This window comes from Peromyscus eremicus, chromosome 5, assembly GCF_949786415.1.
Source record: "Peromyscus eremicus chromosome 5, PerEre_H2_v1, whole genome shotgun sequence".
In the NCBI taxonomy this organism is placed as follows: domain Eukaryota; kingdom Metazoa; phylum Chordata; class Mammalia; order Rodentia; family Cricetidae; genus Peromyscus; species Peromyscus eremicus.
The window spans coordinates 79490989-79505046 of record NC_081420.1 but is presented as its reverse complement, the minus strand read 5'-3'; the positions used below and the strand labels follow the sequence as shown (position 1 = coordinate 79505046).

General features: G+C 47.0%; 1 protein-coding gene across 2 annotated transcripts in view; it reads left to right on the top strand.

Moving 5' to 3' along the window:
* Positions 1 to 3545: 3545 nt before the first annotated feature.
* Nrp1 (neuropilin 1) overlaps positions 3546 to 14058 on the top strand; it is a 153931-nt gene continuing 143418 nt past the window's right edge. For both annotated transcript variants that reach the window (XM_059263782.1, XM_059263780.1), the window contains exons 1-2: positions 3546 to 3928; positions 7549 to 7723. In XM_059263782.1, coding sequence (XP_059119765.1) covers positions 3856 to 3928; positions 7549 to 7723 — 248 coding nt within the window. In that variant the 5' untranslated portion in view covers positions 3546 to 3855. The remainder of the gene's footprint in view (positions 3929 to 7548; positions 7724 to 14058) is intronic.

Genomic DNA, 14058 nt, shown 5'->3' with positions numbered 1-14058 from the left:
TCATATAACACAGGCTGACCTCCCACTCACTCTGACCTTGAAATCCTGATCCTCCAGCCTCTATTCCAGAGTGCTGGGATTATAACCCCATCCCCACTGCGTGTGGTTATAAATTGTGATTTCATATCCTTTCCAAGTTCCTCTTCTTCCATGTCAGGTGTTGGTTAGTGCCTAAGAATACTTTGCCTTTCTATATCCATAGGTTTGACTTTAAAAACAGCATAATGCAAATCTCCACTGAACTTGATTTGGTTTTAAGCTACTTTGGGATCCCCATATTGTACCGATCTGAAGTACCAGGTGGCTCCAAAGGCCTTCTGGGAGCAATGACTCTCCTTTTATTTCTGGCAAATTGATATGGCTTGGTGAAACGAGAATGAGCAGGGCATTTCCACTCAGCTAGTTCTTACTGGTGAGGCCAGGTTCTGACCCTGCTCAAGCAGGCCTCATGCTGCCTCTGAGGTGGTCCTGACCACCACAGCCTCTGTCCAGCACTCCTTTAGGGCAGCAGGTAGATAAATCACCCCGTAGGTGGAAGCAGGCCCTATCTCCTCAGCAGATCTGTAATATCAAGAAGAGGGATGTGTGCACGAGACAAAAAAAAAAAAAAATCGAACTAGGAATACTGCCAAATTCTTTCTCTGTCTCACACTTGCTCTCCTATAAAGCCGGCCTATCTCCCTGGGTGGAGACTTGCAGATATCTGAAACGGCCCTTCTCTACTTAGTGGAATCCTATAGCACAGGAAAAGGCTGTTAGCCAGAACGGTTAGCAGTATACCAACGCACTAGCTGGTAATTATTAATTAGGGTGGCTCGGCTCCATTTCGCAGCACCCACTATGGAAAAAAAAGGCGTCTAGGAATGCCTCAGATAAGCGTAGCCCTGGAAAATCGGAGACAGCGCTTAAGTATGTCTCCCCTAAAGCTCGCATAGGGCATGCCTTACGCGTTGGAGAAAGGCTGTCAGAGTACCCAGGGGCTGAGCCAGAAAACCAGGGGTCCTTCATCAGTCCCCAAGCTTCGAAGCCCTTCCTCGCCCTTGCTTCTGGGTATGGGGAACTGTGCCTCCCAGGGTGCACCAGTTGTTGGCCTGGTTCTAGTCTGGGAAACGCACTCACAGCGGGGCGAGGGAGGGTAGGAGGGATTAGAAGTTGTTTCCCCAAAACATTGGCCGTTCAAGTGTCCCGCGTGTGCCCCCTAGCTCACCCGACCCGGGGCAGACTGCTTAAAAAACGGCTCCGCCTGGGCGAGCAGGGCATTGGGGATCCTCTTTGGAAAGAGACAAGGATCTGGATCTCCACAGCTTCGGCTTGTTTTCCCTTTTCTGTGGTCCTGAGAGGCGCCCGGCTCTTGAACTCCAGGACTAAGGTGGCTCGGGGTCGCCCAGAGTCTGAGGCTGGCTCGGCACAGTTGGAATTGGCAGGGATGCACCCGGCGCCTGGCGTAGGGAGGCGGGGACACGCGCTCCCGGTGGCAGGGCGCCAGGGCTGTCCCCCGCCGCCGCTGTCGTTCCCCGGGCTCTGCCCTGGGCGCGGCTGACGCCTAGACCTTGCCTGCAAAGGGCCGACCGCCCCGCGACTGCCCCTTCCGCTGGACCCAGGCGTTTGACTCCCCGCGCACCCAACCCACCGGAGCTTCCAACGGGTCGGAGAGCCCAGGAGGAAGCCAGTGGAGACCGACGGAGGCGCTTCGGGACACGGCTGGCTCGCAGTGCCCAGGGGTGGAGATGCGGTGGGGCGGGGGAGAGGGGTGGGGAGGCTGCGCTGTAGGCGGAGCCGGGTAACCAGGGCCGGAAAGAAGGCTGAGTCCAGCGCGGGAGCCCAGGCTGCAGCGCCGCGCCTCGCACAAGCTTCAGTCCAGCGCCCAGCCCGGACACCCAGCGCAGAGTCCTGGCTGAAGCACCAGTGTCCGGGCGTCCTTTCTCCCCGGCTGACCCTAGTTTTTCAGCCAAAACCTTTGACCAGAGTCTCCTTGCCAACATTCCTAAATCTTTGCCAGCTCTTGCACCAGGTAGGAGTCGGTCTCTGTGGTGGCAGTGAGTCTATAAATGCCACTTCCCAGAAGGCTTATGACCTTTTCACCTTCTTCACCAGCTCCTTCAGAGGGCGAGGAGCCCGGTTAAGTGCTTGATCAGAGGCCGCAACCAGTTTAAGTCCCTGGGTTGTCCTTGCTATTCATACACCAAACGCCACCTGCTGCAGTTCTCGGAAAGCCCTCGAGGAGGGAACCGGACGAGATGGGGGAGGGGGGAGCACCCGGCAGACGCCCGGGGACTCACCTCCTTGGGGGCTGGAGGGCCAGTGAGCCCAGTTGCCTGTAATCTAAAGCTGGCACTAGGAGACCTTTGCCAAGGCCTCCTGTCACCCCATGCCCGGTTCTTGCCAGTCTTGTCCCTCCCTTGGGATGCAAAGAAATGGCCCCCTCAATCCCAAATTCAGAATTCCTGGAGCACCTGGGTTTCTACATGGCTGGTCAGTGTCTGTTGGCGGCTGCCCCCTAGCTGAAAGGCGCGCCACCACCCATCCTCCGGGTTCATGTAACCCCAAAGGAGAGGGCATCAAATCTCGGGGAACAATGCAGCCTGCAGCGTCGTGGGGCGGGGGGGACGACGGGGGCGGCACCCACCCTCGAGCCTTTACGCAGGGCGAGGAGGCCTTGCTCGGCTGCAGCCAGGCTAGGCTCTCCAAGAAGGTCTGCCTATGCTTTACGTGGCAAAGACAGGATCGCAGCTCTCTGGGCTCAGCGGCGCGTCTCCCACAGCAGCCAGGCTTTCTTCTCCTGATCTATAGTCCCACTCCAAGAGTCCTGGAGCGCCCGGCTGCTTCCCCCGCAAGCCTCAGGCTGGCATCTGGGAAGTGGAAGGGGGGACTTTAGCTCAGCGATCCTCCCAATCAGGGGACACGGGTGCCTGGGGATTTGGAGTTCCGTGAAGTAGCCGCTAACCCCAGGCTCCCGAAACCCCTTGGCTCCAGGATCCTTGCCTACTGGAACAGCCTAGCTCAGTCCTGGGTGCAGAGGAGCACGCCGAGGTAGTCTAGCCGGACCCTGGGGCTGGTACCGCTCGCCTTGCCCCTCCTGACACACACTCGTCCTTGCGTTCTGGGCGCAGACAACCTGCGCCCTCTACGCCCTTCTTCCCGCGGAGAGCACCGCAGGGTATGGGGGGAGCCTCGCCAACCCGCCGGGAAAGCACGCTGAGGGAAACTTGAGTGTCTGAGTCTCCAGCCAGGCAATCACTGACGGAGCTGTGCGGGGAGGGGGCGGGAGGAAGCGAGGGAAGAGCTCTGGAGGGAGGGGGAGGTCGGAGAGGGAGGCGGGTGCCAGTGGAGAAAGTCCTCGCTCTCCCGTTCATCTTTTCATTGCTCTCTCTCCTTCCCGCAGACAACCCGGACCTCCTCTGGGCGCCAGCTCCTCGGCTCCAACCCGTCCAGAATCAAGCGGGATTTTTTTTTTTCCTCTAGAAATTGGCTTTGGTGTGTCGCCCGCCCTCTCCCCTCCTCCTTGCAACTCCTCCCCTCCTTTTTTTTTTTTTTTTTTTTTTTCCTCCTCCTTCTTCTTCCTGAGACATGGCCCGGGCAGTGGCTCCTGGAAGAGGAACAAGTGTGGGAAAAGGGAGAGGAAATCGGAGCTAAATGACAGGATGCAGGCGACTTGAGACACAAAAAGAGACGCGCTTCTCGCGGATTCAGGCATTGCCTCGCCGCTAGCCTTCCCCGCCAAGACCCGCTGAGGATTTTATGGCTCTTAGGCGGACTTAAGAGCGTTTCGGATTGTTAAGATTCCGGCTTGCTAGGCTTTCGTCCGCGCAATCGTGTTCTCCCGCAGCTGCCTTGGGACTGGCTCGGCGAAGGAGGATGGAGAGGGGGCTGCAGTTGCTGTGCGCCGCGCTCGCCCTTGCCCTCGCCCCGGCCGGCGCTTTCCGCAGCGGTAAGTGACAGGCTGAGGTGCGAGCGACCGGAGTGCCCAGGGCTGCCGGGTCCCCTCCGGCGGTGGGCTTCCCGCCCCAGCCGCGGGACGGACGCGCGCACAGCTGCCAGGCGCAGGAAACTTGCCTGCGCTGGGAACCGAGCGAAGTCAGGGCCTCTGGGGCAGGAGGACCGACCGCAAGCCCTCGGTACCCTGCTCCAGTTGGTTGCCGGCTGTGGGCTTCTCCTGCCAGTTTCGCGGCAGAGTTCCCTACCTTCCCAGATCAGCACACCAATTATCTTAATAATGTTTCCTCCCAGAGGCAATTAGATGAGACTCCCTTTCAAAAATCTGATGGCTGCTGAGAGTTAATGAACACTTCACCGGGAGGACTTCCTGGTTCTCCTCGCAACTCCCCTGCTCGGTTTCCTCTGGTGGGCCACACCGAGAGATAGCGGTCAGTCTTGGCGGTGGCTAGGACTCTCTCCCCCGCCTTTGTAAACCGTTTGTGATCCGTCTGGAGTATGAATGAAAGTCACACTGTCAATAAAGCCTTTGGATCTATTCAGTGCAAGGCACCAGCGTATCTGAGAATCCCTAACCCTGTTGCAGCTTCCAGTTGGCTTTAAAAAACCACTCACTGTTAAGTAATGAAAGGCAGCCCTAGGTGTAAACAGTGCCTTGGAACCTAAAGAGTGTGTTTAAAATGGGATCCGGTACAAACGTGTTCCAAGTCCCCTGGAAAGGTGCTGAAGGCCAGGCAAAAGCTGATCCGAACAGTAAATCTTCAGCATTATTATTAACTAATGGCCAAATATTTACTTTTGTCTGGCTTAGATTTCAATCAAAGTAATTAGGAGAAAAGTGCATCTACTACTTATTGTGGTATATTGTTTTAATAAGAGGAGGCAAGCGGAGGGCTCTACCAGGAAGAGTTTATTCAAATCACTCCTTTATGATAGAAGTTAATCTCCTTAATGCGCTTTCCCCGGGTTTTGTGATTTCAGCGATAGATCTCTCCCAACAGGTACCAAGCAATGTTCTCAAAAGATATGCAAAAATTTTGTGAACACGGCTGGAATTCAATTTATTAATGAATCCGAGTTGGCGGCATCTTTCTATATACTCTGGCAGGGAAGCCAAACACTCAAAAAATCATGAATGTAGAGTTCAATTTGTTAATGAACCTGAGTTGGTGGAGTGCTTATGTACTCTGGCAGCGGATAAAATATCATTTTCCTCTAACCAAAAGAACTCATATGTTTAGACTTCAAAACGGGTATCCTTCACAATGCCTAAGGTTGGAGCAGTAGTTCTCAACCTTCCTGACGCTCCCACCCTTTAGTACAGTTCCTCATGTTGTGGTGACCCCCAACCATAAAATTACTTTTGCTGCTACTTCATAACTGCAATTTTGTCACTGTTATGATTCATAATGTAAATACTTTTGGAGAAAGAGAGAGAAAGAGAGATTTGTGCTGGGGGTCGCGACCCACAGATCGAGAACCCCTGGGTTAGAGCCCTGTTGGGGGTATGCCAGAAATGGTCGTGATAGCCAATATGAAGAGCATTAAGATTTGTGTGGTTCTGAACAACACACACACACACACACACACACACACACACACACACACACACACACACGCACACACGCTTTAATTTCCTTAACAGAAATCTGGGGAATGTTGAGAATCTGGGATCCAGTCAGCTAAAACCCTGTTGCTATGCTTGCGGTGACCAGTGCCAGCACATGCCTCGCTAAGCCTGTAGTCCTCTTAAAACCATGTCCACCTCCTCTCAGTAAGTGTCTACTAAATTAATTCATTAACCTTATTTAGGACTAATGGTCCAGAGTCATTAGGAATTGCTCTCTCCTAATCAAGTGTTAGAGAGACTGAACAGAGTGTGGGAGTCCAGCAGTCCACATTATCTTATTACACTGTCACTTTCTCAGAAGTCACAGATTAAAGTGCTCTGGTGTGGTACCAACTCCACCTCACTGTCTTCTGAAGTGACTAGCTGGCGACTGTTTTATTTCACTCTCTTAACAGATGCCATGGTGGCTACACAGAGCTGGAGGGACTTAATGAGCTGGGGGGGTCAGTCTCCAAGATTTCTGCCCAAGTAAAATAATGCCAGAGCCTCCACAGAGTCACACCACTGAGCTGGCTGGTATCATCAGCTGAGATGCTGAGTGTGAGTTGCAACATCAGTCCTTCTTACAGACCTGAAGCTTTTTAAAAGCCAATGGGAAGAGAATCTTCAAGACCAACCCCCTCCAAGCTAAGAAACAGCCAGAAACATCGAGCAATTGGAGAAAACAGCATAATTTATATTGTCTTCTTTTTAATTTATGGGAAATGACTTCTGTAATGCATGTAGCTTTATGCATTTTTGATGTGCACTTCATCTTTCATTTCCATTTGACCTGGTTTTCCTGTAATAAAATTCCGTAGATTTATAAATTCATGCTGAGAGCAAAGAATGCCATTCTCTTTCCACAGGGAATCTATTAGATGTAATATTAAAATCTATATATACCATTACTGGATGTTTGTGATTGATAGGCTTATATATTTCAGTGCTTCGTACCTGTTCCCCTTACATAGTTTATGCACCAAATTTTTATTGCCCAAAATTAAGCATCAATAAATGGGGTGGCATTTGCAGGCTGGGGTCCTCCTGTATGAAACCCATAATAAAAAGTGACAGCAGCGATCTCTGCTGAATTGTAAACCAGCCCAGAGTCTGGTTTGTTTGGCTGTTAGAGAGTCACTTCAGCATTTGGGTTTTTGTTGTCGTGGTGGCTTGTGTTTCAGTTAAGGCTCAAAACTAGATAGTTTCTCTTTCCGGGGATGTAAAAATGTAGCTCGCCATATGTGATACCTAGACCTCAGTGGCCAGGGCTTCCCCTAACATCTAGTAATTAGAATTAATGCCGTGTGGCTATTTATTTTTCTTTCTGCCCCATTGCTTTGATCTGGTCGCCAAGGCTGAGCAACTTGGATAAGTAAAGCCCCAGTTCTTTCTGCATCGCCGGCTGCACTTTGTTCTCTGCTGATTTGAGTCTCAAAAGCGGAGATAACTCAAAACCACTCAGATTTACAGGCAGATGAAACAACAACAAAAGGAGGTAGGCCTCAGGCCAATCAAAGTCCTGGAAGACGTCCCCACCGGTCAATGACACCGACCAGGCTTATCATCAAAAAGCCACTTGCAAGGGGGTGGCACAGCATCTTTTAGTCACCTTCCACTTAGAACTGTTCCTTAATGTGATTACACTTCTCGGAGGATAATTAAGTCTAGCAGGAGCTCCCAGGGGGCTGTGTTAACATCAATTGAGGGGATTTAATGTTTTTAATGCTAGAAGACCTCTTTCTTTGGAAGGAACTTTGGAGGTGGTGGTGGGGGGAGCATCTCAGATCTCAGCAGGCTTTCTGTGGAAGCCATGCTCCTTGAGATTAGAGAGTGTTCCTTGGTGGTGTGGTGCTCTTTGTGTTTAGGGTCACATGGAGGACTTGTGGGGACACTCTGGAGTTCCCTTTAACTGATAGAATGTTTGCTAATGCATACGTAAATCTAGAAGACTCAACTGGTTGTGGGGGGGAAAGAGCTATTAAAAAGTGTTCTTTTTGTTACAGATAAATGTGGCGGGACTATAAAAATTGAAAACCCGGGGTACCTTACATCTCCCGGTTACCCGCATTCTTATCACCCAAGTGAGAAGTGTGAATGGCTGATCCAAGCTCCGGAGCCCTACCAGAGAATCATGATCAACTTCAATCCTCACTTCGATTTGGAGGACAGAGACTGCAAGTAAGTGAAGGAGTTTGAACAGGGCGCCACAGCACCATCTAGTGGTCATGAGTGTCTGAGCGGTGGGTGTAAGAACATTGAATGGGTCCCAACCCAGAGCAGATCAAGTGTCAGTGGTGTGGCAATGAAGTTACAAGAGGCTGAGTTCTCCCAATATGTAACGCTGTATTTTAATGTATGATCGCTTGTCCTCTTTCTGTTGACACTTTTGGTTTGGGAAATCTTTTGTTAAGAAATGTGTGGTGTGTGGTTCTTTCTGGAACGGGTTTTGAGAAAAAGCTTGAGTTTTCTTAAATATTGTGGGTCACTAGTATACATTATCTGCAGATGGTGAAGTTGGGTGTTTCTTAAACAAATCTGTGGCTCATTTAATGATTTTAGAGCTGTGTTTCTCATGGCTGGGGAATGTAGTTCAGTGGCAGGGGTTACCCCAGCACTCTGATTCCAAAGATGGTATTGAGTTTGACATGAAAAAAAAACAAGTTGTCATGGGGTAGAAATAAAGTATATGGAGTGAATTAGATGAGGGTTTGGTATTGTTGTTAGTGTTCATTTGTTTATTTGTTTGTGACGGGGCCTCACTATGTAGCACGAGATGGCCTGGAACTTACTGTGCAGTTCAAGATGGTTTTGAACTTAGAGATCTGCTTGCCTCTGCCTCCCAAGTACTGTACCAAATTTCAGACATTTGCCACCATGCTGAATTTAAGCAAGAATTTTAAATATTAGGTTGATTGTGGAAAAATTTATGAAATTGATGAAAATTTTCACAACTGCAATGAAAACTTAGGTGTGTATCGGGTTTGAATTCATCTGCCTTACCTGGCTATCTGCTTCAACTACAAGTTAATAAACAGTATGTCAACTTCCATTATTACAATAATATTTTACTATAGGGATCATCTAAACGCTGCCTACCTCTTTACTTGGCAACCTTGGCATGTAGATGTAGAATTTCTGCTCATGCATTGTGTGAGGTGAACCACTGAGGTCTTCATAGCTCGTCGCTTTCCGTATCCAGATCCACCTCTGGTGTCTTGCCTACCTGATCCCATTCTGAAGTACCGGAAGGAGTGCAGTCCCCAATTTGAACTTGAATATTAGTTAATCTTAATGAAGAAATGGGCCAATTCTTCTCCTTGCTTTGGACTTAACCATATTGCAGACATGTGCAATGGTCAGTGCTCTTCTATCCGCATACTTTTATTCTTTGTCGAGAACAGAGTGATGTGAAAACATTCCCACCTGTACGAAGGACTCAGCAACCTGTTGGTTTTGTGGTGTGGTGGCAGCCAGCTTTTCATCATCAGGGCATCAAGGTGTCTACTTTATTCAACATGTTAGCACCCAGTGAATTAGCAGAAATCCATAGACAGACGATGCATTTGTGGGTAGTTGGCATGCATGATGGTGCAATGAAATTATTCTGATTCCTGTTTAACTAAGTCTCAGCATTGGATTGCATTTTAATCTTTTGTAGAATTAATAGAGTGTTCCAGTGTTTTCTAGAAAATAGGAAATTATTTTTATTTTGTTGTTGTTTAGAAGTTCTGGGGATCGAACCTAGGGCTTCATGCATGCTAGGCAAGCACTCTGTTACCAAACCACACCCCATCCTGTTAGTATTCTTTATGGTAACTGTTACAGTGTTAATAGTGTAGACAACTTGGATACTGTGTATTGTTTTTACTTTTGCAACTTGACAATGTTTAAACTGCTGTAGGAGATATTTTCAAAAAACTCTGGTAACACATGATTCCTTCCAAAATAAAGTGCTCTTAGATTTCAATAAACTTACGTTTACTGATTTCTGACCAGGAAATCAGGACCATATAGCTGTATAAAGGAATAAAGAGCTCTGAGTGATCACAAGTCATCAGAGGTGGCGTGGTAACAATGTTCAACAGCCTGTTCTGGGAGGAAGCAAGTCAGTCGGATCCTGATTTTGATTTTGCTCATTTCCATATCTTGACTGTTCCACTGTGGACAGCATCCAACTCCTCAAGTGATGCTGCCACGTATATCCTTGCAGAAGGATGTGTATCAGTAGTGGTTCTAAGAGCTGGTGGATGCTGAGCCCAGCACACCTTGCAGGAGCTGTTTGGGGGGAAATTGATAAACTGTTATGTATGTATAGTGCTTTTATGCACACACACAAATATGTACACTAATACATTAGTACACAGACTGTCTCAAGAGATTGATAGTGGGAAATGATGTATGGGAAACTTTACATTGTTATATGTCATGATACAGGGTAGGATATGACAGTACTGGAGGACCGCCTTTTTAGTTCATTTCCTTCTTTAAAAAAAGACAAAAGGGCCTGACAAGATGGATCAGTAGGGAAAAGCCTTTGCTGCCAAGCCTGAGGTTCTGAGTTCAGTCCTTGGGAGCCACATGGTGGAGGGAAGAAGCCTACTGTGAACAGTTCTCCCCAGGCCTCCCCACATTCACTGTGGGACACAGGAAGGCACGCACACGCACATACACACCTGCAACTTAAAAAGATTGTTTCCATAAGGGTCACATGGTGGTGAGATACGAAGAGGTTTGTTTATGGAGTTTTTATTCGTTTATGGCAGAATAAAGTGATCTCTTGATTGTCACATCTCAGGCTGTATGCCTGAGAAGAAGCCACCAGCAACAAAATGCTGATTATTCACTCTGGTGAAGGCAGAGTGATTCTGCTCACGGGAAATGCCTTTGTGCCCCATTCTGAAGTGTAGCTGCAGGGCCTTTTTCCCAATGAAAAACTTCAAAATGTTACAGGGAGAATAGCTTAAGGTATGGCCTCCACTGTCTTTCCAGATCCTACATGGCTCTGGTCACTGTTGAGGGTGGCATTTAGGACTGTTCACTCAGATGTGCTCAGGATCACAGCTTCAGCATCTACAGGTGCTCAGAATTCCTGGAGAAGACAGAGCACACAGAGGTTCTTTAAAAAATAGCTTTCAGTGTTTCGTCTTCCGGTTGTATGAGGACATTTATGAAACAGTTCAGCACACCACATATCACTCCTTGTAAGAATTACTTGCTCTGCAGGTCATGGAGATTCACACATGTGATCCCAACACCCAGAAGGTAGAGGCAAGAGAATCAGAACTCCCAGGTACCCCTCAGCTCCACAGCAGGCTTTAGACAAGCTTGGGCTATCTGAGACCTTGCCTCAGCGACCAGCTGTTCATGTTCCCCTTAGTTGAGATAGTTGCTGGCTGTGGTATGTGGCGGATGACAGTCAAATGACCTGTTGTGTGAGTGCATTAGGTTAGTAGTGGAATAAGTTAGGGAGCAGATGTGAAATCACTGAGAAGCTAAAAGCTCTCCACCGATACATTTTCCTCATGACTGTGATAGCAACAATTTGGTTATTGTTAGAACATTTCAAAATATGAAAGTAAACATATGTCAAACTGAAGTTATTGATCTTGTAATGGGTTGATTCTCATATAAATACAACCTGCATTTTTTTCTTGAAATTGCCACTATTTCTACAGTCAACTTCCACCATGAGAAAGCAAGCAAGACATCAGTTTCTTATAACATTCACTGAGGAGAAACATCTTTGAGGACCAAGAAAGCAATTCTCTTTCCTAGGTTGGAGGGCTGGAAACATAATTAGACCAGCCAACTAGTTTAGCAGGGAAAAAAAATCTCTATTTAAATGTTCATTGTTTTGTTTGTAATTATGTAAAAGCCATCCTATAACTCTGACAATTCAAGATATAATCAGGAACTTTTCATGTGAATCGTTCTAAAACTGACCTAGCTCATCCGTCAACTGGGGACTTACTTTACAAAGTAAGAGTTAGGTTCTCACCGTGGTTAGAATGGGGTGGGGGTGGGGTCCTTGGGGAAAACGAATGTGTAAGTGATTGCTGAGATTCTTTTTTTTTTTTAAACATGCAGCAGTCCATATTGATGGTGCCATTCAATGGGTTCATTACACATAAGCACTGAAACCATGGTAATATGACCCCTTCCATTGTTTTATTGAACAAGGTGTGGTATAAATCAATCAATGAACAGACAGCAGAGCACCTGTCTTCAAGGCTAAGGAGGGGCTAGGGTTTCCAGCTGGATGTTCTTGTGTTGACATAAGAGACACCAGTAGAGTGCTCTGAGAGGAGAAGGTGTTGAGGAGATGCCGGGGGACAGTCACTTTTTCCCTTCACGCTGGCCAAATCCTGCATGCTTAGGAAGCGTGAAAGCACCGTTAAAAGTAGAGCAGCTGAGGTCTGAGGAAGAAACCTCCACTGTACATTGGAAACGTCCAACTGCTCAGAACTCCTGCTCCAAGGCTTTTTTCAGTGGTAAAGGCAGACATCTTGAGTCTCATAAAACTTTATTTCTGTATAATAAACAAGAATGCCATTGACGAAGTAGTTAGGATTTATGGAACTTCTCTGGCTTCCCAGCAATGCAGGCTATCAGCATGATAATTTATAATGGTTTGTGACAAATACTGCCGAGCCGAGAGGTGTGTGGTTACATTCAGATCAGATGTCTTTATCTGGGGAGCGATAAAAATTTCACAGACATTGGGTTAAAAACATTAAGAAAATGAATGTGAAGCTGCAGAAGAAAAGCCTGTGAAGGTGGGCTGGGGAAAGAGCCCAGCCGAGGGGTTATGGACCCCCCACTTCCGTTTCTTAACTCGGCAAGGACGCTTCTCTCTCTCACTTCTTTGGCCATCTCCTCGGAATCACCAGGGATAGGCATGTTTCTGAATTCCGTGCAGCTAAAGGAGCCTTTCGCTCCTGTGACTCCATCTGAATCACGATGAAATTATCATTAAATAGAGATGATAGTCAGATCATAGAGGGATTGATAAACTAAATCACACCGTGTTTCCTTATTGCTACTTGAAAATTTCCTAAATGTTTACAGGCTTTGAAACACTGCTGATCCGATTTACTTTCGAAGAATGCAAACTCATTTATTAAAACTCAATCTGCCCTTGGTTTCTTAAATCTGATTATCCCTGCAAATTAAATTTCATAATTTTACAATGGCCATTTAGTCATTTATTGGCTAAATCCCATTTTTGTTTCCTTGAGTAATATTTTCTGATTTCATTCTTTCTTCCTTTTTTTTTCAGTATGAATTTTTGTATCAATTTTTATTTTTGAGTGTTATATTAAAAACTATATTTCCAGAGGTAATATATATATATATGTGTGTGTGTGTGTGTGTGTGTGTGTGTGTGCATGTGTATGTGTGTGGGTATATGTATGTAGGTGTGTGTGTGTGTGTGTATGTATGTATGTATGCGTGTATATGTGTGGGGGTATATATATATGTGAATATATGTATGTAGGTATGTGTGTGCACATGCACGTGTGCATGTATGTGTGTGTGTGTGTGTGTGTGTGTGTGTAATGGAAAGTATATCCAACACAAGCCCCTCCACCTAGTCTTTCACTTTTCAGCATCACTCAGGCTAAAACACATCTTTTATTTTATGTAGAACAGTGGGGACCTTAAGCTAAAATGTCTCCATTTTCTATATGAAATATAGGAGTATATATGCTTTTAACTAGAATATGATATATAATTAGAAAAGTGCATAACTTAAGTGTACCAGTTGATAAAATCTTGAAAGGTTCCCCAGACCAGAGAGAAACAGTTCTAGTTCCAGAATTCCCTGATATCTACCTACCACCAGTCACGGCCTCTGCCCTGGAGGGGAGCTGCTGCCCTAAACTCATGGGGTTCCATTTTTGTGAGTTTCAAAGTCTAAGAGAACTCAAGTATTGTTAGAAGTCTTCATGCATCTGTACTCTGAGTAGATCCTGTGAAATCTTTGGAGTAGAGATAGAAAGGTACACACACACACACACACACACACACACACACACACACACACACACTCCTCCCTTTCCAATAAGGAGTCCTGTCCTGCTAAAAAACTCAGCTCATTTTTTATCGGCTACTGTAGAAATACCTTATCTTTACTTAATATACTAGCCTATACCTTATAACAAACGCAGTCTTCCATCCAGATCTGCTTGCAAAGAGAATTCAGAAAATTCTTCCTCGTTTGTTGTGAGGCTGGGGGAGGGACATGGACACGTGTATGTGTGTCCATGCTGAAGCAAGAGATGAAAGTTGTATGACACCCTCAGTCACTTTCCACCCCCTTTTCAGAGCAGGGTCGCTTATTGAATCTGGAGTCCACCTGTTGATCAGACTGCTGCCCTGTGAGCTCCAGGTCCCCTGCTTTCTCCTCCTCCCCAGCACTGAGATTCTGGGCCCAGCTTTTCACGTGGATGGTGGGGATTAAACTCAAGTCTCAGGTTTGTACAGTAAGAACTGTACCAGCTGAGTGGTCT